Source organism: Bos indicus x Bos taurus, chromosome 5, assembly GCF_003369695.1.
Source record: "Bos indicus x Bos taurus breed Angus x Brahman F1 hybrid chromosome 5, Bos_hybrid_MaternalHap_v2.0, whole genome shotgun sequence".
NCBI lineage: Eukaryota > Metazoa > Chordata > Mammalia > Artiodactyla > Bovidae > Bos > Bos indicus x Bos taurus.
The window spans coordinates 4463466-4487457 of record NC_040080.1 but is presented as its reverse complement, the minus strand read 5'-3'; the positions used below and the strand labels follow the sequence as shown (position 1 = coordinate 4487457).

The window sequence follows — 23992 nt, the reverse complement described above, 5'->3', positions numbered from 1 at the left end:
CACAGTTCAAAAAAAGAGGTTGGAGACTTCATTTCATCTTCGTTGATACCGACTAGTGATGCAAAATGGCAAGTGACTTCGCCTCTATGGCACCCACCGAGGAAAGGAAATACAAGCTGGCCACGGAACAGAGGACGGGTCCGCTTCTCCCGTCAACGCCCGCGACCTTCCCACCTGGGCTCCCGAGTCCCAGACCTTCCAAACATCCGCGGCCGGCGCGTCACAGGCACGTCGCCGGCCCACGGGGCAGCTCTAGTCCACGGCTGAGGCACCGAGCTCCTGACGTGACGCTACCCGAGTTCATTCAAGCCTCCGGGGCTCACGATCGCTCCCTTCTCCGAGCTCCAGCACCCCCCCCGGACACCACGAGCGCCCGCCGCGCTCCCCTACAGACTCTGCTGTCCCACGCGCCTCTGGAACTCCGGCCGCGCCCACAACCAGCAGCCAACCCCGCGCGACCGCCTCCAACGCGTACAGCGTTCCACACGCGGCCGACGCGCACAAGCCCCGCCCCCCGGTGCCGACTTCCTGCCGGAGCCGGAGCGTGAGACGTGCGCTTGCGCGCGCGCATGCGGAAAACGGGGAATGCGCCTTCGGCAACGGTTTTTTCCCAAAGCAGTTGGGCGCATGCGCTGCGAGAGGCCCAGCCGCCGCCGTGGGTAGTGCTGCCAACCGAGGCTCCGGCGCGCTTGCGCAGTAGCTGGAAGCGGGCGTTTCTTTCCTCCCTTTTTTTTTTCGAATTGGTCGCGAGGGCTCGATTCCAGTTACAAAATGGCGGCCTGAGGTGTGTGGGGCCCTGTTCTCTCAGCCGTCTCCTGCTGAACGGACTGCTTACCTCCCCTCACTGCTCAACGCAGAGAAACGAGACACACCCCCGCCCGGAAGGACATGCTGTTTGAGACTCAGGGGTTGCCGATCACCGAATCCTTCGAGGCTCTCAGCACACCAGAAACGATCGCGCGCCGCTTCAGACCCGAGTGCCGCGGCCGCGACCTCGCACCTGCTCGCTGCGCACCCCGGCTTCGCCGCGCCCACAACCCAGCGAGGGCCACCGCAGCCACCGGAGAGGTGAGGGGCGGGCTGACCGGGCGGCACGGAAGGGGCGGGCGCCGGGTCTAAGAAGAGGAAGCCGGGCTCCGGGTGCCGGACCCGGGCCTGAAACGCGGAGCCCGAGGAGGGTGGAGCGCGGTGCGGGGCGCCGGCTGGGGACGCGGCGCTTGAGGGAGCGGAGGAGGGTGGGGCGCGGTGTCAGCCGCCACGCAGCCCGGCGGGTGTTTGTGAGGCCGGGCGCGGGGCCGGCCTGTCGCGGCTGCGGTGTCCGACCTGGGGAAGGCTGGGCCCGGGCGCGGGGCGCCTGCGGCCCCGGCGGAGGCGGGAGCCGGAGAGGGAAGGGGCCGTCCTGGCTCGGTGTCCTTCCTCGCGCTTCTTCCCGGCACTCGTCTCTCTCCGCTCCTTCCGCTACCCTCCTCCTGTATTGCGGCCACAGGCCCCTGATGACCTGACTCCCCTCGGTTAAGAAGCCCTGTTCGAGGATTCCGTTTTCCTCGAGCGTCTCCGTCTCCGGGGCCGCCCCGAGTTCCATTTTCCCTCCGGGGGCCACGCTGTCAAGTCTGTTCCAGTCTGTTTCCGTCTTAGAGGAGACCGACGTGGACTGAAGTCACCCCGGGGCGGGGGCAGCCCGCGGTGGAGAGAGCACAGAATTCCCTGTATCGGGCACGAATAAAGTTTCCCCAATTACCGAAAGTTTGCGATTTTCCTATCCCAAGGTATGCTTCATACCCAGTAATCATTTCATGATTTGGTGCCTTCTAAACCACAAGCCCACATTTTTTTTTTTTTACGTTCTTAGATCTTCACACTTAAAGACTCTAGGTGCCAGGCTTTGTTCTAAGTACTTTACCGGCACTTTTTCCCTTTTTCAAAGCATGTTATTGTCTGAAGTACCATGCTTTGAAATAAAATATGGATTTGGTAACGTATTGTTTAGAGCCCGATTCATAATTCAAGTTAATTTTGTTTTTCCACACCACAACCTTTAAGTTAGGGAAGGAAAGTATTTTAGAGGCTTTGTTTCTGACAGAGCTTTTCTCTTTGATAAGATATATTGAGTCCTTCCTCTGTTGCAGCCACTCTTCTAAGCTAAGCTTTTTGTATATAAATGTCACAGCACCTCCCTGTTGTGAAGTAAAGAAATTGAGGCACAAAAATGAAACTTCAAAGTCTTCAACAACAACACGGCAAAACTGGATGCTAACATTTTGTAGTATTTTTCTCAATTTTGCAGTGTCCCAGATCTCTGATTCTAGACCATCTATCATGTGGAGGGGGGCGGGTTTTGAGGTACCAGAGTGAGTGAAACAAAGGTACCTGCCCTCTGGTTATTCTTTGATTTGATAAAAATGGGGATTGGATAAATATGGAATCGGAAGTGAACTGGCTGTATTAACTTAGGTTGTTTGACTCTGCCAGTTGTCTTCAGTTGTGGCTGTGGGTTAGGTGTTACAATTTTAACACTTAATAAAATTTTTGCACTTTCAGCTCCACTCCTTTTTGCCTGTTAATAACTAGTTAGGTTATTAAGTTACTAGCAAAAAAACGACTGTTTAAGTTTCTCCCCTCTTCTGCCCTCTGGTGGAGGTGTTAGTTACTGAATGGGAAAATGGCCCAGAAGAAGCCACACAGAGACCTGGCCTCTGAACAGTTAGAGTTTACTAAGAATTTATGGGGAAGGGTACCTTGTTTGTTTTCTGGATGACAAGATTAATAGCAAAACTTGACCGAGTGTTTGGGATGGAGGCATTAAAAAAGATTTGCAAGTAATGACAAAATTATGTTAATTCTCACTTATGTTTTAGAATCTGGGACTTCAAAGCCATTAATTCTGTAATCAGAAGCACTTGGTAAAAGAAAACTTCAGAGATTATTAGGAGATTATTAAAAGCTGAAAATTGCTATGTTTGGAGGACTTTGGAATGCTGGCATTTGAATTTTATTTTACAGATCTTCTGTGCCTAGTGAGTGATGTGTAAGTTTGTATCTTAATGACCATGAGCTTCTAGAAACTTCTCTGGTGGGTTGTAGTCTTGAGGGCAAATAAGAGTGGGGAAGGACTAGGAAGGAGGCTAGGCTGGTTTTCAGGAACCCTTGCTAGTGTTCCAGGCTAACCAGTAAATCTCTGGGCAAGGTAAGGAGTTTTGGGGCCCATTTAATTGATGTTAGGAAAGAGCCAAGCACAGCACTTACAGTGGAGCTCTCCATTGATTGTTTCAGGTTTTAATAGCAACAGATATACATCTTAGGATCAGAAAATAAACTGGAAATTTTAAGGTGTGAATACATGGAATTGGACACAACTTAGCAACTAAACAACAACGTGCCTTGAATAGAAGTTGAGCTGATGGCTTCTTTTTCTTTTGGGGGGATTTTTTTGTTTTAAATTTATTTTTTAATTGGATGCAAATTGCTTTACAATGTTATGTTGGTTTCTGCTGCTGATGGCTTGTTTTTGAAGAATTAAGAATTCTAAGAATGTTAACACAGTCATGTTAATCATATTTTGAACTATCTTCTTCAGCGTATGTTGAGATTATGTCACAATAAACCCATGGTAAGTTGAAAGTACTGTAAGTCGAAAATGCATTTAGTACATCAAACCTACTGAAGATCATAGCCCAGCCTACCTTAGAAGTGCTCAGACGTCAGCCTACTGTTGGGCAGAGTCAACTGACACAAAGACTGATTTATAGTAATGTTGAGCATCTCATATAATTTTTTGAATACTATCCTGAAAATGAAAACCAGAATAGTGATATGGGTACAGAATGGTTGTAAGTGTATCCTTGGTTGTGGTGGCTTGGCTAGCTGGCTGGGAGCTGTGGCTTGTTGCCACTGCCCAGGATCACAGGAAAATATCATACCTCATATTGCTGGCCTGAGAAAAAGTCAAAACCTACAGGAAGGTTTCTACTTAATGAGTGTTGCTTTCCCACCATCGTAAACTTGAAAACTTGCAAGATGAACCCTTGAAGTCAGGGACCATCTGTACTCTTGTAGTGAAAATAATAGCTCGTTCACATTCTTAACTAAGATCAAACTTTACTGAATATCCTTAAGAGAATTTTAAATATTAAAAATGTCTTGCCTATAGCCAGACTATGTATAAATGTAATTTGCATGGAGTTAAGTTAATTGAGCATTTGTTGATTATTATGCAGTTCTATAGATTTCTGATTTTTAAAAAATCAGTGTTTCATTAGCTTTTTTTTTTCAAATGGAGGTGTTTTATTGTTTTTCACTGTGCCTTAGAAGACCTCGCTGCCTTCTGTAATTTTTGTTGGATTTGTGACACGGGAGCCTAACAGTGTTATACCGTTCTCGTTAAAGAAGTGCCCATTGGTATCAGGGATGTTTTTATCTCATTTAATGCTAAAGTAAATTTTAAAAATTCGTTGTAAGAGTTAAATCATGTTTTAGAAAAGCAAACTTATTACTGGCTGCCTTGGTGGCTCATTGGTAAAGAACCCGCTTGCCAGTGCAGGAGACATGGGTTTAATCCCTAGATTGGGGAGATCCACCAGAGAAGGAAATGGCAACCCTCTCCTGTATTCTTGCCTGGGAAATCCCATGGACAGAGGAGCCTGGCGGGCTATTGTCCAAGAGGTTGCAAAGAGTTGGACACAACTGAGCGACTTAACAACAACAAAAGCTTACTGCTTCTAATCTTTTTACTTTTAGGTTCAAAAAAATGGCCAAAAGAATCGCCGAGAAGGAGTTGACAGATAGGAATTGGGATCAAGAAGATGAAGCAGAAGAGGTAAAAAGTGCTTTCCCTAAGAATGATTTCCTGCTACTTCCAAGTTTAAATTCGTTTTGTGATTCCTCATGAAGACTCTGGTAAAAATAAAAGGGCTTTTTAAGAGCATCCTGATATTGAAGCTGAAACTCCAATACTTTGGCCACCTGATGTGAAGAGCTGACTCATTGGAAAAGAGCCCAGTGCTGGGAAAGATTGGGGGCAGGAGGAGAAGGGGATGACAGAGGATGAGATGGTTGGATGGCATCACTGACTCAGTGAACATGGGTTTGGGTGGACTCCAAGAGTTGGTGATGAACAGGGAGGCCTGGCGTGCTGCGGTTCATGGGGTCGCAAAGAGTTAGACACGCCTTAGCGACTGAATGGAACTGAACTGGAAATAATATGGTTTCTTATGATCTGTGCTTAGTATAAAAATTGATGGGTGTGCTTTTCGATTAGCAACTATTCCTTCAATACTCTACTCCTTTGTAGAATCACCTTCCTCCTGAATTTCATATAGCATTTCGTTGAGCACGCTCAGCCCATTGGTTTTAGTTCATATTGAAGGCTGAGTAAATGATCTAGTTATAAAGTAAATTTGAAAAGTGTTTTACCACCAGTGTCTTAGTTTGCCATACTCACAGTTTTAGATTTTAGAAGATTGCAGTTGCCTCCCTTACTGTACTGCGTCTGGGAGTCCTGTTTTATTTCATATTGAAGATCTGAGACACTCTCCACCCCCATCTGGGTTAACAGGAATAGAATTTAGATGGCCTAGTTTCTTTCCTAACAAAAATGGTCTTCCCTGAGGAAACCTTTTAATTTTTCTCTTAAAAAGAATAAAACACAGCTGTATTTCTGAAATGCCTCATCAGCAGTTTGATACTCCAAGGCCAGTTCACTGAGCAAGCCTGAACCAAGTTAGCCTTTCAAGTTAAAAGAAGTGTGTTAAGTTAAAAAATATACATAAATATTTTAAATAGTTTGCAAAAGCGTTTCCAAGATAATTCTTAGACTTCTGTTTTCTTTCTTTCTTAATCTATTTTCTAGTACTAATATTTTTCCTTTACAAATATGTGTACCAATATTTTTAGGGAAACCAAAATCAAGTATGGGCTTATGAAGAAGTGTTTTTAACAATTCTGACTGACTTGGTACTTTTTAAACACGTCTTTGGTAACTAAGTTTTTTCCATGTTTTAGGCTACAGTCACGTTCCAGGCCTACCACATAATGATTTGTTTTGACATTAAAATATTTCAGAAATGAAAGAACTTCCATTTGGATAGATTCTAATGAAACATGTGTGGAAGGACATTATATTTGAGTCAGGTGTAGTCAGATGATCCCTTCTGTGGGTTCAGAGATTCCAAAGTTTATCTGAAATAAGTATAGAAGAGAACTTTTTACAGCAAGTATTTTATGCCATTTCTCTAAGGTAGAAGAAGGGGTGAAGTAAAGCCAAAGATTTTCAGCAAATTTCCAACAGGTCACTTAGAGTCCCAGGTCCCTCAGAGGTCTTCTGGATCATGGGCAAATGCGCAGAGCTGTTCTGTAAAATAATGTGTATTATGAACTTAATTTTTGAAAACTATAGTAGTAAGATGCTAGTTTTGACATCTGGGTAATGTCCTTGAATATATTTGAAGAATTGATTATGAACAGTTTTGTGCCAAGGTTTGGATGATCTTAGTTTTCTTAGAAAGTTGATGTATGCACCCCTCTCTCTGAATTGTGATTCAAAGTCTGGATTTGTAGTTTCTGAAACATTTCTGATTCACCTGACTAGCAATGAAATTCATAAGACAGATAAGAGACATAAACTTTAGTTTAATGTACTTTCCATAATTTGTGTTACCAGTATTAACGGTACTTAAAACCCAGAGATATATCAGTTTGTCTTGGTCTAGCTTTTTAAAAGTTCAGCATTTTACCTTCTTTTTGCCCTTTTTTTATTGCTGTTTTATTTGTACACTCCTGCAGGTGGGAACATTTTCGGTGGCCAGTGAGGAAGTCTTGAAGAACAGAGCCATAAAGAAAGCAAAGCGTAGAAATGTTGGATTCGAAGTGAGTGTTTCCTTACAGCTTCTGGTTCTAAACACTAATTTTATTTCTGAGTTGTAGAGTACTTCCACTTCTGGGAGCAATCAGATCAATAAATGCTTTTTTGAAAAAAAAGTATCTTTTATGTAATCTATCAAGAATGCCTTTTAAAAATATATAATGGTTTATCATTGGAGAAGGAAATGGCAACCCACTCCAGTATTCTTGCCTGGAGAATTCCATGGACAGGGGAGCCTGATGGGCTACAGTCCACAGGGTCACAAAGAGTCAGTGAGAAAGAGCACACAGCACCATCCTCATCTTTATCTGTTCATCCATCAGTGGACGTTTAGGCTGCTTCCGTGTGTTGACCCTTGTAGATGGTGCTGCGGTGAATTTTGGGGTGCATGTATCTTTGAATTACAGTTTTGTCTGGATAAATGCCCAGCAGTGGGATCACTAAATTGTATGGTAGTTCTAGTTTTGTTTTTTTAAGGAGCATTCACACTTTTCTCCTTTAGTGGCTGTGCCCATTTACATTCCTGCCAGCAGTGTTTTTCTGTTGAAGGAACGTTTTTCTCCACGTCTTCTCCAGCATTTATTAATTGTAGACTTTTTGATGGTAGCCATTCTGACCTGTGTGAAGTGATACCTCATTGTAGTTTTGATTTGCGTTTCTGTGATAATTAGTGTTGTTGAACATTTTTTTTACATGCCTGTTGATCATCTGTATATCTTCTTTGGGGCAGTGTCTATTTAGACATTTTGTCCATTTTTTGATTGAGTTGTTAATAAAGGCTTTTTAAAATGCCTAGTTCACTTGTGCATACGCTTGGTAAAGGCCATGGGAGATATTAGATCAGATCAGATCAGTCGTTCAGTCGTGTCCGACTCTTTGCGACCCCACGAATCGCAGCACTCCAGGCCTCCCTGTCCATCACCAACTCCCGGAGTTCACTCAGACTCATGTCCATCGAGTCAGTGATGCCGTCCAGCCATCTCATCCTCTGTCGTCCCCTTCTCCTGCCCCCAATCCCTCCCAGCATCAGAGTCTTTTCCAGTGAGTCAACTCTTCACATGAGGTGGCCAAAGTACTGGAGTTTCAGCTTTAGCATCATTCCTTCCAAAGAAATCTCAGGGCTGATCTCCTTCAGAATGGACTGGTTGGATCTCCTTGCAGTCCAAGGGACTCTCAAAAGTCTTCTCCAACACCACGGTTCAAAAGCATCAATTCTTAAGCACTCAGCTTTCTTCACAGTCCAACTCTCACATCCATACGTGACCACAGGAAAAACCATAGCCTTGACTATACGAACCTTTGTTGGCAAAGTAACGTCTCTGCTTTTGAATATGCTATCTAGGTTGGTCATAACTTTCCTTCCAAGGAGTAAGCGTCTTTTAATTTCATGGCTGCAGTCACCATCTGCAGTGATTTTGGAGCCCAGAAAAATAAAGTCTGACACTGTTTCCACTGTTTCCCCATCTATTTCCCATGAAGTGATGGGACCAGATGCCATGATCTTTGTTTTCTGAATGTTGAGCTTTAAGCCAACTTTTTCACTCTCCACTTTCACTTTCATCAAGAGGCTTTTGAGTTCCTCTTCACTTTCTGCCATAAGGGTGGTGTCATCTGCATATCTGAGCTTATTGATATTTTTCCCAGCAATCTTGATTCCAGCTTGTGTTTCTTCCAGTCCAGCGTTTCTCATGATGTACTCTGCATATAAGTTAAATAAGCAGGGTGACAATATACAGCCTTGACATACTCCTTTTCCTATTTGGAACCAGTCTGTTGTTCCATGTCCAGTTATAACTGTTGCTTCCTGACCTGCATACAAATTTCTCAAGAGGCAGATCAGGTGGTCTGGTATTCCCGTCTCTTTCAGAATTTTCCACAGTTTATTGTGATCCACACAGTCAAAGGCTTTGGCATAGTCAATAAAGCCGAAATAGATGTTTTTCTGGAACTCTCTTGCTTTTTCCATGATCCAGCGGATGTTGGCAATTTGATCTTTGGTTCCTCTGCCTTTTCTAAAACCAGCTTGAACATCAGAAAGTTCATGGTTCACATATTGCTGAAGCCTGGCTTAGAGAATTTTGAGCATTACTTTACTCATGTGTGTGAGATGAGTGCAATTGTGCGGTAGTTTGAGCATTCTTTGGCATTGCCTTTCTTTGGGATTGGAATGAAAACTGACCTTTTCCAGTCCTGTGGCCACTGCTGAGTTTTCCAAATTTGCTGGCATATTGAGTGCAGCACTTTCACAGCATCATCTTTCAGGATGTGGAATAGCTCAACTGGAATTCCATCGCCTCCACTAGCTTTGTTCGTAGTGATGCTTTCTAAGGCCCACTTGACTTCACATTCCAGGATGTCTGGCTCTAGGTGAGTGATCACACCATTGTGATTATCTGGGTCATGAAGCTCTTTTTTGTACAGTTCTTCTGTGTATTCTTGCCACCTCTTCTTAATATCTTCTGCTTCTGTTAGGTCCATACCATTTCTGTCCTTTATCGAGCCCATCTTTGCATGAAATGTTCCCTTGGTATCTCTAGTTGTCTTGAAGAGATCCCTAGTCTTTCCCATTCTGTTGTTTTCCTCTATTTCTTTGCATTGATCGCTGAAGAAGGCTTTCTTACCTCTCCTTGCTATTCTTTGGAACTCTGCATTCAGATGTTTATATCTTTCCTTTTCTCCTTTGCTTTTCGCTTCTCTTCTTTTCACAGCTATTTGTAAGGCCTCCCCAGACAGCCATTTTGCTTTTTTGCATGTCTTTTCCATGGGGATGGTCTTGATCCCTGTCTCCTGTACAATGTCACGAACCTCATTCCATAGTTCATCAGGCACTTTATCTATCAGATCTAGGCCCTTAAATCTATTTCTCACTTCCACTGTATAATCATAAGGGATTTGATTTAGGTCATACCTGAATGGTCTAGTGGTTTTCCCTACTTTCTTCAATTTAAGTCTGAATTTGGCAATAAGGAGTTCATGATCTGAGCCACAGTCAGCTCCTGGTCTTGTTTTTGCTGACTGTATAGAGCTTCTCCGTCTTTGGCTGCAAAGAATATAATCAATCTGATTTTGGTGTTGACCATCTGGTGATGTCCATGTATAGAGTCTTCTCTTGTGTTGTTGGAAGAGGGTGTTCGTTATGACCAGTGCATTTTCTTGGCAAAACTCTATTAGTCTTTGCCCTGCTTCATTCCGTATTCCAAGGCCAAATTTGCCTGTTACTCCAGGTGTTTCTTGACTTCCTACTTTTGCATTCCAGTCCCCTATAATGAAAAGGACATCTGTTTTGGGTGTTAGTTCTAAAAGGTCTGGTAGGTCTTCATAGAACCGTTCAACTTCAGCTTTTTCAGCGTTACTGGTTGGGACATAGACTTGGATTACCGTGATATTGAATCATTCTAGGAATCAGCGAACTGAAATGGCTGGAATGGGTGAATTTAACTCAGATGACCATTATATCTACTACTGCAGGCAGGAATCCCTCAGAAGAAATGGAGTAGCCATCATGGTCAACAAGAGAGTCCAAAATGCAGTACTTGGATGCAATCTTAAAAACGACAGAATGATCTCTGTTCATTTCCAAAGCAAACCATTCAATATCACAGTAATGGAAGATATAAAAGATAATAAATGACATCTGTATGTTAAAGGGAGCTTATCCAGTTGGGGGAATAAGAGATAGATGTAGACAAATTCAAGTTGTGTTATAGCATGAAGTGGAAAAATGAATATAGTAATTGGAAAGCAAGGGAAGTGGGTGTTGGGAATCAGACAGGAAAATGTAAGCTATTCTCAGTCTTATCTGCCTCCCAGGACTGAGGTGTGGGTAGGGTAACACCTTTGAGAATAACAGAAGCGCTTCCCATTCTGGTGTCCTTCTAGTGTGTGCTGTTGTTGGGTTGCTCAGTGGCGTCCGACTCTGTGACCCCATGGACTGCAGCACACCAGGCTTCCCTCTCCTTCCGCATCTTTCACAGCTTGCTCAAACTCATGTCCATTAAGTCGATGATGCCATCCAATCATCTCGTGTCATCCCCTTCTCCTCCTGCCTTCAGTCTTTCCCAGCATCAGGGTCTTCGCATCAGGTGGACAGAGTATTGGAGCTTCAACTTCAGCATCAGTCTTTCTAATGAATATTCAGGATTGATTTCCTTTACAGTTGACTGGTTTTATCTCTTTGCAGTTCAAGGGACTGTCAAGAGTCTTCTCTAACACCACAGTTCAGAAGCATCAATTCTTTGGCTTTCAGCTTTCTTTATGGTCCAACTCTCACATCTGTACATGATTACTGGAAAAACCATACCTTTGACTAGATGGACCTTTGTTGGCAAAGTAATGTCTCTGCTTTTTAATATGCTGTCTAGGTTTGCTATAGCTGTTTCCCAGCAAAATGTTTCATTCTTGTGTTCAAAAAGATAAAATATGAGTTATAATTCATGAACTGAAATCATGTCTCCATATTCAGCAATCACTCCATGTTTAACAGCTCTTCATCCCTCAAATACATCCCAGACCCGTGAGTGCTGTCTTGGTGATCTGGACGTCTCTTGTCAGTCAAGAGAGGCTTGTTTGAACAGCCTGGGTGGCATCCTTGGAATAAACCTGCTCAGCTGCATTTCTGTGGTGGCTTTGTTCAATTTTTCTTTCTTCTGAGTTATTTTCTGGCCTAATGTCATTCTTAAGACTGGTGACTGGTTGGATGTAGGTCTTGAGCCAAGTAGTATTTGATAGCTCTTTCATGGAAAAGATATAGGGGGGAAGGGACTTCATGAGGAAGTTACTGATTTTGTTTTAGCAAAGTATTTCAGGGCCTGTGGTACCTCCACATGGAGTTCTCTAGGAGACTGCTAGGTATACTGGTTGGTCACTCAACAGGAATTGGGAGATGCAGCTCTGGTAAGTTTCCCTTGGGGGCTGCTGGGAAGAGGCCTGAGAGCGGGAACTTGTGGCGAGGACAAGCTGCCTGGGAAGATAGGCTCGGGGAGGGGCGGGCCGGCTGTTGCTGCGAGTGACAGTGAAGAGGTAGAGACAGTGCAGACCGCAGTGCCGAGAGCAGCTTTCAGGTGTCATGAAGCGGGCCAGGCACCCCCAAAGCACCAGCGTTCTGTACGTTGAACACAGTTTGAAAGCTCCAGAAGTTCGTAGGAAATTGTAAGTAGTGGGTAAAATGCTTCTAGTGAACCTAACTTGATGTTTCTATAACTTCTTTAGGCACTTGGTCTTTGAATAGTGTATGAAAAGTCTTTCATTTGGAGTTTAGTTGTGTTGAGAATGTGTTGTATTTATAGTTCTGTAGCTGGTGGTGAGTCCATAAATTTATTTGAATTAGTCTTTTTAACCTTTTATATCATACATAGATCTTAAAAAATTATTTCACTCTAGATTCCATCTGTCCTTCCTGTTACATGAAGGCAGTTTCAGCTGGCAAAGCTACCATTATGAGTAAAATCTGTGTTCTGTCTCTGCTTGTGCTGGCAGTTTCCTTAAATGCTGGTTGCACAAGGGTTGTGGGTACTATTTAGCCAAGAGAATACTGCCTTTTGCTTGCTTGCTTGGAAACAAAAAGAGTTACCTAATGTGTGCTCTTTCTTTATTTTTCAGTCTGATGGTGGAGGGGCCTTTAAAGGTTTTAAAGGTTTGGTTGCATCTTCTGGAGGAGGAGGGTTTTCTGGATTTGGTAATGGTGCTGGAGGGAAGCCTCTGGAAGGACTGTCAAACGGAAACAGCGTAACGAGTGCCCCTCCCTTCTCCAGCACGAGGGCAGCAACTGAGACCAAGGCCACGTTCGGTGAGTAGGCTCTTGTTCCCCCGTCTTAACCTGTGTAAGGATAATCTATAAAAACTGATTTTGCAAAGGTTTTTTTTTTTCTTTTCTCTGGGTTCTGCAGCTGTAGGAGCAAGAACACGGTAATGATGAAAGGGACAAAAATTAGGGAGCTTTTGGCTAATTACAGAGTAAGTAGAGTACAGGCCAAAATAGTCTGGGTTCTGTTCTGTTCTGCCAGTTACCAGCTCTGTGTGACCTTGGTAAAGTTCCTTAACCTTTGAGCTTCCAAATCTTCTTCAACTATGAAATGAATATGACCTCAGAATTGACCTAAGGATCAAAAGAGAAACAGAAGCTCTTAGTGGCCCCTAGGTGAAGGCCTCCCATCCCTCCACCTCATTGATTATAATGTACCAAGGATTTCCTCTGCGCCACACACCTACATTCCCAGGCTTGGTTTATTTTGCTCAGGATATGTTGATTGCCTCATCCTGTTTTGAGGAAATTACTCAAGAATCTTGGAATTAGCGACAGAGAATGGGCTTGTGGGTTAAAATCTTTGATTCTTGGAAGTGATCCTGATTCATTGGATCATACTTAGCAAATTATTCTAAGAGTGTATACTGTTTCATTTAAATTAGGCAGAGTGTTTAGTGTATTAAAATAAGCACTTCCTGTTAAGATTTTAACTACATTAATAGATGTTCCTGCAACCTTGGGGGTTAAGTTTTGTACTGTTTTGACAGGTTTAGGTGAAGTGGGCATCCTTTTGAAGGAAAAGATTATTTTAAAATGACAGGTTTAATGCAAGCATGTGAAAAATACATATATATATATATATCTATCTATACACATTCATACATATATGTAAAATGTTTGATTTGATTTTTGTAATTACTCTTGCCTGGAAAATCCCATGGACGGAGGAGCCTGGTGGGCTGCAGTCCATGGGGTCGCTAAGGGTCGGGGTCGCTAAGGGTCGGACACGACTGAGCGTCTTCACTTTCACTTTTCACTTTCATGCATTGGAGAAGGCAGTGGCAACCCACTCCAGTGTTCCTGCCTGGAAAATCCCAGGGACGAGGGAGCCTGGCGGGCTGCCGTCTATGGGGTCACACAGAGTCAAGACACGACTGAAGTGACTTAGCGGTTTTTGAATACTATATATACGCATCTTGAACTGTAACAAAAATGGGATACGATAAAAAAAAATGTGAAGGCAGAGCGGTATGAAAATGTGAATGGCTTAATTAAATCAGCTTCTGAATAAATTCTTAAACATGTAATTTCCTATAGGATCTACTGCTATAAATGGCCCTACCTCCTTGGTCGATAAAAAGATTTCAACTCCTAAAACTAACGGTGACAGTCAGCAGCCTTCCTCCTCTGGTGCTGCTTGCCACGGGAACGCCTATCACAAACAGCTGGCAGCTTTAAACTGCTCCGTCCGGGACTGGATCGTGAAGCACGTGAACACAAACCCGCTCTGCGACCTCACACCTATCTTTAAAGACTATGAGAAATACTTAGCAAGCATCGAACAGCAACACGGGAACAGTGGCAGCAGTAATTCTGAAAGTGAAGCCAACAAAATATCAGTTGAAGCACAGCCTCCTTCTCTATTTGGTTCAACAAAATTACAACCAGAGTCACCATTTTTGTTTCATGTCAACAAAACGGAGGATACGTCTGAAAAGAAGGTGGAAGCTGTGTCTGAAAAGAGCAAGGACCCATCACTAGGAGCCACAAGTGCCTCGTTTAACTTTGGCAAGAAAATTGAGAGTTCTGTTATGGGCTCCTTAAATTCGGGCCCCTTGACTGGATTTTCATTTTCTTCTGGAAACTCCAGTTTATTTGGCAAAGATACTACCCAGAGTAAACCAGTTTCTTCACCATTTTCCACTAAAACATTGGAGAGCCAAGCAGAAAGTGGCAGCAACGAATGCAAAGGTAAACACAGCTCAGCGCTCGAGGCCTGTTTAGGTTCATGGGAGGCCTGTGCTTAGTGGGAAAAGCATTGTCTTGTGAGTGAGATGGGTCTGGATTCACGTCCAGACTCCATCAGCGCCTAGACATGTGTGTGATCCTGGGCAGAGCTGGTTAACTTCTCTGATTCCTTATTCATAAAATAGAGTAAGACCTATTTTATAGGATTATTTTAAAGATTACGAATATAAAAATAATATAGAAACATCTGGCATGGGAACTTTGAAAACCCATCAAACACATGCCTTTCCATTAAGAAAAAAAAACTAAACATTTTTTGAAAATTTATTTTATTGAAAACTCATCATAGATGTTCACTGAAATGTTTTAAGAGATTTGCTTATAAATTCACATAGCTTATGACTGCAGTCGTCATCTACAGTGATTTTGGAGCCCAAGAAAATAAAATCTGTCACTCTTTCCACTGTTTCCCCATCTATTTCCCATGAAGTGATGGGACCGGATGCCATGATGTTCGTTTTCTGAATGTTGAGCTTTAAGCCAACTTTTTCACTCTCCTCTTTCACTTTCATCAAGAGGCTCTTTAGTTCTTCTTCACTTTCTGCCATAAGGATGGTGTCATCTGCATATCTGAGATTGCAGCAATCCTGATTCCAGCTTGTGTTTCCTCCAGCCCAGCATTTCTCATGATGTACTCTGCATAGAAGTTAGATAAGCAGGGTGACAATATACAGCCTTGACATACTCCTTTCCCAGTTTGGGACCAGTCTTTTCTTCCGTGTCCAGTTCTAACTCTGGCTTCTTGACCTGCATGCAGATTTCTCAGAAGGTAAGGTCAAGTGGTCTAGTATTCCCATCCCTTTAAGAATGTTTCACAGTTTGTTGTGATCCACATGGTCAAAGGATTTGGCATAGTCAATGGAGCAGAAGTTGATGTTTTTCTGGAACTCTCTTGCTTTTTCAATGATCCAACTGATTTTGGCAATTTGATCTCTAGTTCCTTTGCCTTTTCTAAATCCAGCTTGAACATCTCCAAATACGGGTTGTGTCATTATCCCTCTTCACCCCGTGGTGGTCATAAAACAAGTAGTGTATGTATAGAGACTTAAAAGCAGTTAAAAGTGCATTCCCCGGGTATTAGCATATTGATCTTTGAGAAAGAAAACTGCAGCTGCCAGTGGGCCATAAATACTATGTTTTTCTTCCTGAAGGGAATCTTCCTTCTGTTACTTTGCCCTGCCTTCAGCTATCCTCAGGCAAGAGCCCTCCAGGGCAAAGCAGAGAATAAAGAGCTTCCCTTTGTCTGTCTTAAATAAGACAACAGAGAGTGTGTCCCAGTCACAGGGACTTTGCTGTCTGTAGAAAGGATGCTGAATTGGAATAGTCTCCCGTCTCAGCAGGGCACCCCTCCATAAAGCACTTACTCCTCACCCTGTGGTTATCATGTGCATGGAAGGACTTGGAGAACTTGTTAGAATAACAAAATGCCCTACCTCCGGAGCACCTGCTTAAAATTTAAATCTTGTGATCTGAATTGTTGGAGCAGCAGAATTCTTTTTCTTAGTTACTCATCACTGAGTTTTATGCAGTTGCTTTCTCTTTAAGGGGATCATAATTTGTGTCCACCAGTGACTTACTCTCCCCTATGATTGGGGCACTGAGGTCAAGGATAGTACTTTGGGCTCAGACCGAGAGAACACCCACCGTACCAGCATGTCCAGAGGTGTGGCAATGCAGACACAGCTTCAGTTACTTACACTTGGCTTGGGACTCATTTCTCTGACAAACATGCCCTGTAAAATGCTTGTTTTCTCCATCTTTGGCCATTGTGCTCCTTGATTCTTCTTTGGCATGATGCAGAAATGATGACAGGAATATTTGGGGGTGAAATTTCTTGTGCTAGAAGCCTGTCTGAGGTTTTTCTTCTTGTGGGCATCCTGAGTGTAAGTCAGTGTTGGCTTTTTCTGTGTAACTTTGCCTGCACTCTGCATACAAGCACGGACACTTTTGTTCTAAGACTTTGTACAAAAACCCAGCAAGTACCTCCTCACCTTGACTCCCCCACACACAGTTAGATGGTGCTTTCAGTTTCTGTATCCGCTTACATGTAATTTTTAGGTTCAGGTGAGGGGTGGGGGGCAAACTTCTTTTATCATATTTTCAGGCTCTTGATCAGAATCGTATTGGTGGTGTTTTTACAAAAGGTGGAGATGAAGAAGAGAATGACGAGCCACCGAAAGTAGTAGTTACTGAAGTAAAAGAAGACGATGCTTTTTACTCCAAAAAGTAAGTAGTAGTCACGGCAACCCACTTGATGAATTTATTTTCAGAGACGTGGAGACAGGCTTCTGGCTGGAGCGCATGGGCAACATCATCCCTGCAGAGTTTACCAGGTACCCCTCCTGGGGTCAGGCTGTGCCTGCTCCCAGAATTGGGACAAGGAAGAATTCTGGGCCTGTTTATTTAAAAATAATATGATCTTTAAATTTCCTGCTGGGCGAAGCCTGCTCTTTCATGTTAGTTTAGCTCTTTCTGCTTTTCAGGTGCTTTAGAAACTCCTTCCTTGTCCTCATCTCTTACCTCATTGTTCTCTCCCTTTTTCTCCTTCCTTTCTTCCCCTCCTTTCCCTGCAAAGATAGTCACCTAAGTCAGTGATTCTAGGTTTGGCTTTCCTTTACTCTGTCTTCCCCCAGCGGTGCAAGCTGGTTTGGCGTTTGGGGGGATTTTGTTTAATGAGAGTTGCTGCTTTCAGAAAAAGGCTGAAGGGAAATTTTTAGTTATCTCTCAGTGAAATGAAATTAGTGCTTTTTAACAAAGATTTTACTGAAAAACATTTGTGCCCTTAAAGCTTCCCTTGGATATGTTTTTCTAATACAAAAATTTCAGACGTAGTAAGTCAGCAGTTTTCATAGTATAAATCACCAAATCCTGTTCGATTTCAAATGTTTATTTTTGAGAACTTTTAAAAAGAGACCAATTCCTTTTGCCTGTTTTAAAATGTAATTACACAGATGGTGTAAGGGAATGACCCTGACTTAGGGCATTTTTTGCTTGTTTTGAATGAGGTTTCTTTGGGTTTTGTTTTGCCACTCCTCAAGGCTTGTGGGATCTTAATTTCCTGACCAGGGATTGCACTCTGGCCCCAGCAGTGAAAGTGCGAGTCCTAACCACTGGACCAGAGACTCTAACCCAAGATTTTTTTCTAATCATAGTGAATCAAAGGAACAGGCAGTGGTTCTGACTTGTTTAATAATGACCAATGGAGATGAAAGAGTCCTGAAGAAAATTCAAAAATAAGAAATAGGAAAAAGGTGAGGTTGAGGGGCAGAGCGTTTGTCCTGTATGTTCCTGTTCTTTAAGCACCAGGGGCAGCTCTTGAGCTCAGGACCAGTACATCCGGGAACTGTAAGGTGCTTGGTGGGGATTTTTGACTGACCTGAGAAAGGATGGTTTCAGAAACCACTGTGAAGAATTGTGTCAGGCCTGCTGTGTAATGGTTAGAAAAAGGAGGGACTGTAGCCTGTCTCAGCGGATTCTCTTACCTGCCTTGTGTGCAGACCTGATTTGCATCAACAGAAGACTCTTCTAAGCTCCCTCTGCCGTATTTACTAACTGGCTTCCACGTAAGCATGAGCAGGGGCTGTTGGAGAATCGTGTGGCTTTCGTGACGTGTCACTGAGTGATCGTATCATTATTTTTCTCCTTAGGTGTAAACTATTTTACAAGAAAGAAAATGAATTTAAGGAGAAGGGTGTGGGCACTCTGCATTTAAAACCTACAGCGAATCAGAAGACGCAGCTGTTAGTGCGGGCAGACACCAATTTAGGTGAGTGAGTACCTTTTTCTTCAGGTGGCACAAAATAATCATAATTACATGGTACATAGAAGCTCTGTACTTTGCTGATTTTAGTCTTCAAGGTTTTCAAGGATGTTGATGTGGTTTTTGGAATAGAAGAGATTGTTCAGGACAAATTCATCCTATACTGACTCATTACTTACCGATTTATTTGAATGATGGGGTAATAGTGCAGAAGAAAAACTCAATGTATTAAAAAGCTGCTGCCAGCAAGTGACAACGTGTTTTCATTTTCCTTTGTGCGAGAAATACGACTAAGAAACTGTAGGTAAATTGGACGGTTTAGTTAACTCTCAAGGAGAATTAACCTTGTAAAGGATCCTTTTTATGTAGCAAAGAATCATTAACTCGTTGTTGTCCACCCTCCAGCTTTACCATTAACAGTCCTCTGAAAGGAGGGGGTAGTGCCTGGGTCGGGGGTCTGAGGGAAGGGAAGTGGTCGGGGTGTCCCTGAAACAGACTCCCGTGAAGCTCTTTCTTTCACGTGGGCTCGGCTGACCCGTGGTGCAGTCACAGCACGCTCACTCTTGCCCGTGAGCGTGCTGGCCCCTGTGACAGCCGTTTCCCAGCTGACCGCTCTTGGGGGAGAAGGCCTCCTCGGTGGGGCCTAGGCCACGTCCTGCCAGAGGCCCCACGGTCCTCTCTCGGGGACCCCATCCTGTCAGGGGGTCTGTCGGGGAACCAGGCCCTTTTTGTGACGTTCCTGTGGCTCCGTGTTGCATAATTGTTTAATGTTTAGCCTATTCAAGGTGTAGTTCCATGGGAAATATTTTGATGCATTTCCCTTTCTTCGATGCAGGCAACATACTGCTCAACATCCTGATTGTGCCCAGCATGCCCTGCACCCGCATGGGGAAGAACAATGTGCTCATCGTCTGCGTCCCCAACCCGCCCGTCGATGAGAAGAACGCCGCCACCCCCGTGACCATGTTGATTCGGGTGAAAACCAGCGAGGACGCGGACGAGCTGCACAAAATTCTGCTGGAGAAGAAGGATGCCTGAGCATGCCCGCTGCGGAGTTGTTGCCAAGCTGCTGCTTCCCCTGGCACCCCTGAGCTTAGTCAGTTTTCTTCTCTTCTTACTTTGACGTTCTAGGACTTAGAGATAACTTAAAACTTTTGTGGGGAAGATTAATATTAAAAGGCCAATAAAACCTTCGATGTTAAGTGTTAAGAAACTGCATTCTCCCTTCTTAAGAACTGTCTAATGTGTAAAATACATTTGAAAGAAAAATTTTGGAAGATTTTTAACATTCATTTATTAAACTAACCACAAGTGATTTCTTAATGGACTGAAATCAGGGTATCGAGTAGATTTCCCAAAGGCTTTTCTGATCCAGGGCTCGGGGTCTGCTGCCAGCATCTGCACGGCTTCACGGCGTGCATCCTCTGGTGGGCGTGGCTGGCTGGTGTGGGGCGGACCTGCCGCCGCGCTGTGGCCGAGGGGCTCCCCGTGCTTTGTCACGTCGCTTTACAGCTGGGATGTTTGCCTTCAGCAGAGGAGTCCTCAGCTGCTTTCGTGTGGACGCTGGCCTTTAACCCCACAGGCTGCTTTACTAGGATTCCAGAGCTGCTTTTTCGTTTTAAGAGGAAATGAGTAGCTTGTTCTTTGGTTTTGTAGGTTCCTTCATGAGGTGCTCTTACTTCTCTATCCCCCTAGAGACAAAAGGGATGGGGGGCTTGCCAGGAAAGAGGTTTAAAAGCACAAATTTGGTAGTTTGTAGACCACAGACAGTGGTCACAACCCTTAGAGACTAAAGGGTTAAACCGTACAATAAAAGGGAAAGAATATGCTCTTAGTTAATTGTACCGTGATGAACTCTGGATCTAAACCCTAAACTTAAGTCATAGGAGCTTTTATTACACATGAGCCATGTGAACTCAGCAGGAAACACGCAATAAGGTGATGGAAGAGGAAGTTGTGTGTGTAAACGTTGCCTTTAACTTTTAGACGCCAGTGTATTCTGCATTTGATACTGAAATTTCCATTTACTTTTTAACGGTAAGACGTTCCGTGTGTCCATGTGGAATGGAGCCGTGGCTGCACCCGAGGCAGCCACGTCACTTCTCCATAGCTTTTGGGTAACTAGCACTAGCGTTCTTTGAAGACTCTGGTCACGCAAACTAGATGTCAGGTTTAATGTTCTAAATGTCCACTCATTCCTCACGAGTCATTTAATGCTGGTACCAGATAGGCTCAGGGTCTGTGCCTGAGGGCTCACACTTGTATATTCTGCTCTTCAGAACATAATGTCTTCTGACTTTAAAAAAAATAGTCAAAATTACTGTAGATAGTACAGTTGCTTTTATTAAAAAAAATACAATTTTTAGATGTAAAGGGAGCAGGGAAACCATTTTATGATACGTTGCTCTTTAATACTTGAGATCAAGTAGTTGGGCCAACAATGATCATGAAATTCTTATACTACTGCATTCTCGCCTCTGATTCCGTGGGAGACTTTGGCCCCATGTGTGACTTTGGGTAGATAACGTGCACTATTAGGGAATGGGATCGAATTTGGCTGTATCATGAGGCCTGGGGAGGAAGTGGCAATTGTTTCTTTTACTTTTTAGAAATGAGAAGTTCATGAGTGTTCGTTGTAGATGAGTTTTAGTTAACAAGTGGCTGATTACTTAATACTGGCCCTTCCCTGTTCACACTAGGTTTATCCGGCTGTTAGAGGGACGAGGAAATTAGGGAACAAACCTCATCAGCATGTCCTAGCTTAGCCGCACATGCTCCTTGTCCCACCAGAAGGTCAGGCTCGCAGACTTGTGTATCTCTAGGAACTCGGGTGCATTACTTGTTTGCCTTTGCATGTGATGTGGAATGTTCACCAAAAAATGGCATGAAAGTCCTGATTGGGTTCACTCTTCCCCACCACCATCCTAAGAAGTTTGTCTTTTTAAATCACTGGGTGTGTGTGGCTTTCTTTTTTTCTAACATTCCCAGCAAATTCTTGCTAAGACTGTACTGTTAGAGTGGAAATTACAGGGGGGACAGTGGTATGTATACCATAAATCAAAATGTGGTATTGTCTTAAAATCACTCTTGTCCTTTAGGAACTCGCTGGTCTCCACTTTAATTATGTCTGAGTGTAAAAGAGCCTAATAAGTGTATGTGGATTTCTCTGTAAAATCTTAAGTCCATGTGTGTTACTGGGGGAGGGGCGCCTTGGCCCCTGGAGGGCTGGGGGCTGGCCTTTTTGTCCCCACTGTTTAACAGCTCAATTCTACCCCTTGGGTTTAGATTTATTTTTTAACAAGTTATTAGAAATTAGGCTTTAAAATGTTGAATGTGGATGAAGTTTTTATCTTTGGTTTGAGAATCTACAAAGAGAGTGTCGTAAATGTGTCCTAAAGGGTGTACATATCTTTAAATCAGATTGTGTTGTATCTTGACAAATACCGAATATCCCAGTGGCCTTTTTTTTAACTGCTGTGTGTTCATCTCTTCCTTTTGAGCATTCCCATTAAGCAAAAAATAGAGTATGATGCTGTTTTCATTATTAGAATTACAGGCTGAAAATGTGTGTCCAGTTTTTAAACTTTAGATTGTGTTTTTCATGAAAGAACAGGTTTATGGACTGGTTTTCTTTTAAAAGGATTATTGTTTTACAGTTTGAATTCTAAATCATATTTTTGATATGCTGCATGCCAAAAAATATCTACCTGTTCTGGGGTAGAGGGAAAAAAACTAATATTCTACCTTAGAGTTTAGAGAAGGCTTTTTTGGTTTAAAGGTCAGCGAATTACCTGTTTCTGAGCATTTGTCAGTTATTCTGTTTCAGAACAGTTCAGAACAATCCAAATGCAAGTGCAGTGCATTTTTACAAACTGAGCGACTCACTCCCAAACCCCTGGTAGTCATCCTTATTCTGGAAGTGAAGTCTCTGAGTACAAACTGCTTTGTCCTGTAGCACCAGTAGGCGACAGGGAGGGACCTGTCACAACTTCCTTCCCGTGTGGTGCTCTGAGCACAGGCCTGTGTGTGTGTGTGTGTGTGTGGCTGGTGTGGCAGACCCAGTTGTAGCAGAGACGGGAAACTTGGTAGCATATATCAAATGGATCAATTGTTTGCTTTCTATTTTACATAGGAAACTGTTTTCTAAAGCTAAAATACTTGAATTGTCAGACAATGTAATCTCGGTGTGTATTAGTTTTTGAATGATCCCGTTGAGCAAGTGTATCAATCCATGAAATGTGAATAAATGGAAAGTAAACAGAATCAGTGTCTGACACTTTATGTTCCTCTGCTGCACCTGGTGTTGGTGCAAGTCAAGCCCGCCGGAGGGGGAGGAGCCGTGTGCAAGTGTGCCCGGAAGCCCTGGCAGCAGGAGGGTCGGCTGGGAGGTGAGAGACCCAGACCCCCAGTAACGGGATCCCTAGGTGCCTTGGGCCCTTGTGCCGGATGAGACCCACTCCAGGCCATTCAGGACTTTCTGGTGGGTCCTTGTTTTACAGGGAATAACGGACTGGTTATAACTGGGAATAACGGTTATAGACTGGGAATAGCGGACCTTTCATTGGCTATTGTGAGAAGCATTGTGCCAGCAGCTTTTCATATGTTCTCTTGTTTAATGCTTGCAGCAAACCTTCCAGACATGGGCTCCTGGGTGCACTTTCCAAAGAAACGGGTTTGGGCAGGCGAGGTTTCTTCCAGCAAGTAAGTAGAGTTGGGACTCTGTGTCCAGGAGGACATTGTGAAACTTAAGGATCAAAATGATCGAGGATAAAAATGTATTTTGCGTCTGTGTAACCTTGTTTTCAGTGATTTAGGAAATCACTGCTAAGGCATTAACACAGTAAACTGTAATTTAGAGTAAGGTTCATATTTTTAAAACGTTCCTGAGTTACTCACTTAGCTTATTTATAAGAGGTGTCTGGTAAAGAAAACTATTACAGAGACTAAGTTATCCATCAAAATATTTTTCCTGAGCTGGCACCGTCTCGTGGAGACTACTGAAGACGCCGAGTGTGCAGGTGCTGCCTAGAGGGAGAGCGCTGCAGCCGCGCGGGCCCTGCTTGAGGCGCTCAGCCGGACGGCTGGGCTGGAGCAGTGGTTCTGCAGGCTGGTCCCGAGAGCAGCGAGCAACACCCAGGGCCCGACAGAATCACGCTCGGGGCCCACCCTGCGCCTGCCGAAGCAGAGGCAGACGTCGCTCACGTACTATAGAATTCTCCTTTTTAACGTGTACAGCCCAGCTGTTTCTAGTCTGTGCACTGAGCTGCACACCCATGACCACTGTTAGCAGTAATTCCAGAATATTTTATCACCAGCCATCTGGATTTTAACCGCCGTTTCGGACTCCCGTCAAATTTGAGGACCAGTGGGCTCCATCTGTTTTCCCTTATGACTCTTGTTTCAAGATAACCTATAAAATGCCCCTTTGGCACAATGATCATCGTAATTTCCTGGAACTACACCAGCCTTTGTACACATCTCAGTCCCGCTTCACCGCGCCTGGGAAGGTAGGTGGCGGTCCTTCACAGTTCAGAAAACCCCAAGATGGAGCTTGTTGGCGGAACAGCCACATGGGGCTCCCTGCAGTGTGTCTTGAAGGTATGTG

General features: G+C 43.8%; 1 protein-coding gene across 2 annotated transcripts; it reads left to right on the top strand.

Moving 5' to 3' along the window:
• The first annotated feature begins 622 nt into the window (after window positions 1-622).
• On the top strand, window positions 623-22650 carry NUP50 (nucleoporin 50). Of its 2 annotated transcripts, none has more exons than XM_027540529.1 (8): window positions 623-1068; window positions 4735-4813; window positions 6778-6861; window positions 12455-12641; window positions 13917-14570; window positions 16772-16853; window positions 18275-18393; window positions 19223-22650. In XM_027540529.1, the coding sequence occupies exons 2-8, from the start codon at window positions 4745-4747 to the stop codon at window positions 19423-19425; spliced, it is 1398 nt and encodes a 465-aa protein (XP_027396330.1). In that variant the 5' UTR covers window positions 623-1068; window positions 4735-4744; the 3' UTR covers window positions 19426-22650. The 2 variants fall into 2 exon arrangements, with proteins under 2 accessions (XP_027396330.1, XP_027396331.1); XM_027540530.1 differs by having other exon boundaries at window positions 725-1058; window positions 4734-4813.
• The last annotated feature ends 1342 nt before the right edge of the window (window positions 22651-23992 follow it).

Bases quoted from the DNA above. Each gene is read 5' to 3' on its own strand.
- NUP50 (XM_027540529.1), top strand. From the start codon at position 4,745: ATGGCCAAAAGAATCGCCGAGAAGGAGTTGACAGATAGGAATTGGGAT. The intron at 6,862-12,454 runs GTGAGTGTTTCC...TTTATTTTTCAG, and splicing joins GTAGAAATGTTGGATTCGAA to TCTGATGGTGGAGGGGCCTT. The intron at 14,571-16,771 runs GTAAACACAGCT...TTTTTACAAAAG, and splicing joins TGGCAGCAACGAATGCAAAG to GTGGAGATGAAGAAGAGAAT.